This window comes from Trypanosoma theileri, assembly GCF_002087225.1.
Source record: "Trypanosoma theileri isolate Edinburgh chromosome Unknown TM35_Tth_50_V1, whole genome shotgun sequence".
Taxonomy (NCBI): Eukaryota; Euglenozoa; class Kinetoplastea; order Trypanosomatida; family Trypanosomatidae; genus Trypanosoma; species Trypanosoma theileri.
The window spans coordinates 62,473-66,735 of NW_021639892.1; the positions used below are offsets into that span (position 1 = coordinate 62,473).

Consider the following 4,263-nt stretch of genomic DNA (forward strand, 5'->3'; position numbering starts at 1 on the left):
TGGCCCACTATCAGGCATTTTTACGGACGGATCACTTTTCCCCAGTCTGCTACTCTCAGACATATCACTCCGCTCAACTCCAGGACTACCAGGAAGACCATCAACACCAATAGCACCTGGTTTACCCTCAGCGGATGCTCCATCATGAGATGAAGCCAGAGGAGCAACCGTAAGAGGTGGTGGTGGATGTTGCTGCTGGACTGTGGAATTAACAGGGACCTCTTGAGGGCCGAGAGAACCTTCACTTCCCATTGACCCAGAGACTGTTGATGACGTGTTAATTGTTGTTTTTCCTACTTTATCGGACCCATGTTCTCTTCTTCTTTCTCTATCCTCATCAATTCTATCACCATCTTCCTCATCCTCTTTCACTATCCAACTTTCAGCATCCTCAGGAATAGCACGACGAACAAGAGAAGGAACACCAACAGTGGAAGTTTTAAAAAAGGGCATCAGAAGCTTTAGGACTATCAGCCCCTGCCAACCCAGAAGCACAACACAGTGCAAACGTTAGTAAACAGAGCAGGTAACACCTCACCATTACAGTCTTAGTTATTGTTGTTGTTTACTTCAATAGACTGATACAAGAAAGAGAAAGAGAAGGAAAAGATTAAGATGAAACAAACAAACATAAACCAATACAACAAATACTCACAGTGGGAGATAGAGAGAAGCAGTAACTGCACAGTAAAGCAACAAAAAGGAATAACTCGCTTGTATGATAATACGTACCCCTTAATAGAAAAAAAAAGAAAAGACCCCACAGTACCCAAATAAGAGAGAGAGCCAAACACACACACACAATACCCCATGGCTCTAGTTAATGTATTAAATTACTGCACACACATCTGTGTGTACTAGCAAGAGATGTATACCGTCAGTGAGCAGAACAGCCCAGTTTTCTGCAAACACACAACGGGAAAAGCGAGTAATGGAAATTATTAGAAAAAGAACACACACACACAAAAGTAAAAGAAAAGAAATTTCAATTAAAAGAGAAAGCTGGTAAACAGATTATTAATTTATTCACCCATGGGGAATGTACGCAAATACGATTATGTTAGGTTAACCATTATTATTATTTGTCCTCAAATGAGTCCCACCGTTCAGTACACAGTAGCGGAGAACAACACAACCACAATCAACAGCGGTGCTGCAGTGCGCATCCACACAGGACTGATACTGCTGTCAACATTAGCCTTGTTCTGTAATGCGGAGGCAATAGTGATGATCTCTGGATTGGGTACAGGAACAGTAGATGGAGTGGTAGTTGGTGCATCACTGACATTGTTCTCGGGGCTTGACGGAGTAGTGGAAATGGTTTCTTGTGAGTCTGATGCGGCAGTTGCACCTGCAGCTTCTGGAGATGGCTGGTTAGGATTAGAGTTGCCAGCTGTAGTGTTATCAGCTGTGTTGCTCGGCTTTACTTGATCACCTTGTGGCACCTCAACGTTATGAGATATTTTCGAAGATTCTGTTGGTTCCGGTTCACGTTCTTCCTCCACGTGAGTATGACCACCATCTTGTGCTCCAGAAACCGCAGGTATACCGGAAAATGTCGGCGCTGGATCGCTCACGGTTGATTGAGAACCACGTGCATCCACTTCAGCCCCTTGCGATTGATTCCCCAGCTTCCCCTCTTGCTTTCCTACGTGCAGTGAAGAAGCAGCATTCTGTAGCTCTTGTGGATCTTTCTGTTCTTCCAATTTTTTCTCTTGTGCATCCCCTTTTACTTGACTGTTTGAGTTTGATCCACTGGAACGTTCCGATACTCCTTTAACAAACCCATGAGATGTCCAATTCGCACAACTTACTCCACCAGCAGTTTTTTCACTTTTACTTAATGTAGAATTACAGGCTGCTGTTCCGAGAAAATCACTCCATTCCTGAACACTACCTCCACTCGCCATCACCGTCTTTGGCTGTCCAGCAGTAGTAGCAGTAGCAGCAGCAGCCATGGTATACCCGCAGGCGCAGCACAGCACAACGGCCAACACACACATCACACGGCGTAGCATCATCATCATCATGAGAGAGAGACAATAGTTTGGTTTGCGTAAAAACACTGATCTGGAAAGAAAGAGAATCAAAAAGAAAAAAAAAAAAAAACAGTATCAAACATGTTAGGACACACAAATCGATTACCACTATGGAAACTCACATCACAAAAACAAAACCTACCAGTTAAAGAATCCAATACAGCGCAATAACCTCATTAAGAGTAAAAAAAAAAAAAAAAGCCCACACACACAAATATCTCAAAAAAGACTGAACCACCCAGCAAAATCATTAAGCAAAGAAAAACATATTAACCATTAGCCCAATTTACCAAGTAAACACAGAAATACACACCAACTATGGGTGTAAGTCTATATGTGTATGTATATACGCAATTATAAATATAAATTCATCTCTTATTATTATTTCTTTTTTTCCCCAATGCAAAAAACAGTTCATCATCATCACAGTGCAAGCCCAGATGCACACACAGAAAGAGAGTCTCCAAGAACACACACACACACAATGGAATAGCAATAATAATAATTATAGGATAAACATAGAGAGAGCAAAAACGCACAAAACACAATATCATTAAGAAACAGAAAAAAAGAAGAGAAATCCCAACAGGTGAAAGATTAGTTAGACTGTAGGGAATGTATGCAAAAAAAAAAAAAGAAAACAAAAGAAAACAAAGGATGACCTGAGTCACACCACACCACCACCACAATCAGCACACAAGAATACAGGCCAGTGTAACCACAATCAGTAGTGGTACACGCACCCACACAGAACTGCTGATACTGCTGCTGCTGCTGTCTGCATCACCCTTCTTGTTGTTTGTGAGTTCAGGAGGAAGTGTTGTTGTTGTGGTGGTGGTTGTAGTGGTGGTGGTTGAGGTTGATTCCTCATTAGCTGGGTTATTTGATGACGCACTTCCTTCAGTAGTACTACCATTCTCAGCGTTTGCACTGTTATCACCGGTATTCTCTTGGGTTGAATTGGTGGGAGAAGTAGAAGGTTGTGCTTCGGTACCTTCCACTTCAGCTGCACTTTTATCTGTCGAACTTTTATCCCCGCTTTCCCTTCCTGGTCCACTTACAGGTACAGCAGGACTCTTATCGACAGGTTCAGGTGCAGCAGGGGAAGGAAAAGCTTCAGTTTCTTTTCCAGGTTGAGTATCCCGAAGATTTTGTTCACCTGGAGCACCATCGGGACGTGCTTCAGCCCTATCTTCACGTACTCCGTTAGAAACAGAATCCCCGGCATCTGCAGGAACAACTGGACCAATGGGAGCTGGATGTTCGCTATCATTTTTTCGATGATCTTCACCAGAACCCATTTCTTGCGTTGCCTTTGGTGGACAAGGAGGTTTACCACCGTCAGCGCAACTCTCTTTGGGTTTAAGAGTAGTGGTAGTGCAACCTTTCTTTTCATGAGAGTCCGCACATTCAGCAGGAGGAATTACAGGTTCATTACGGCTACTTAAACAGTCTGAAGTAGGAGGCTTAGCTTTACAAGTATCATCATCACCATCATCACCAGCAGGAAGTACTCCAGAACCTACAGAAGGATGCGAATTCATTTGAGACATTTCAGTGACTTCACCCGGTTCTTGTTGTGCCTCACCTGCCACCACACATGCCACACTTAACACCACAACCATAATAAACAACAGACGTCGCAGAAGTATCATTTCGGCAAAAAAGTATATTGTGTTGTTTAGAACCAATTAACTGCAAAAAAGAAGAACAAAAACAATTGTAACACAGTATAAATAAAAGAAAAGAGCAAAACAAAAACAGCAGTAAAAGTACAGTACAGACAATAAAAAGAAGAATAGAGTGATACCACACGCACTAAAGACCAAACAAAACAAAAAAGAAAGAAATTCAGAGCACACAATACACAATCTAGAGAACTGAGCGTATGCTTGAGCTAATAAAAAAATTAATACTATCTTTCTCTGTTACTCTCTTATTTTTCCAAGGACTCAACATCATCATTGCTGCAGAAGAAGAAACACAACAACCCAGCAAACAAACAGCAAAGAAAAATACAGATATTAACTATTAGCCCAATTTACCCAGTAAACACAAAGAAATACACCAACTATGGGTATAAGTCTATATGTGTGTATACACGCAATTATAAATATAAATTCATCTGTTATTATTATTTCCTTTTCCTTACTAAAAAAAAACAGTTCATCATCATTATCATCACAGTGCAAGCCCAGGCACACACACAGAGAGAGTCTCCAAG

The 4,263-nt window shown here is 41.5% G+C and overlaps 3 protein-coding genes across 3 annotated transcripts; all 3 read right to left on the reverse strand.

Moving 5' to 3' along the window:
* On the reverse strand, nt 1-453 carry TM35_000501250 (uncharacterized protein; the record flags this gene model as incomplete). Its single annotated transcript, XM_029030572.1, has 1 exon — nt 1-453. A coding segment is annotated over one exon (453 nt), but the record flags the coding sequence as incomplete, so codon positions are not given.
* A 653-nt stretch (nt 454-1,106) lies between these two features.
* On the reverse strand, nt 1,107-2,030 carry TM35_000501260 (uncharacterized protein; the record flags this gene model as incomplete). The annotated part of the gene is made up of 1 exon (XM_029030573.1): nt 1,107-2,030. One exon carries the CDS (start codon nt 2,028-2,030, stop codon nt 1,107-1,109), a length of 924 nt encoding a protein of 307 aa, XP_028878138.1.
* Nucleotides 2,031-2,728: 698 nt separating this feature from the next.
* On the reverse strand, nt 2,729-3,664 carry TM35_000501270 (uncharacterized protein; the record flags this gene model as incomplete). The annotated part of the gene is made up of 1 exon (XM_029030574.1): nt 2,729-3,664. The coding sequence occupies one exon, from the start codon at nt 3,662-3,664 to the stop codon at nt 2,729-2,731; it is 936 nt and encodes a 311-aa protein (XP_028878139.1).
* Nucleotides 3,665-4,263: the final 599 nt, after the last annotated feature.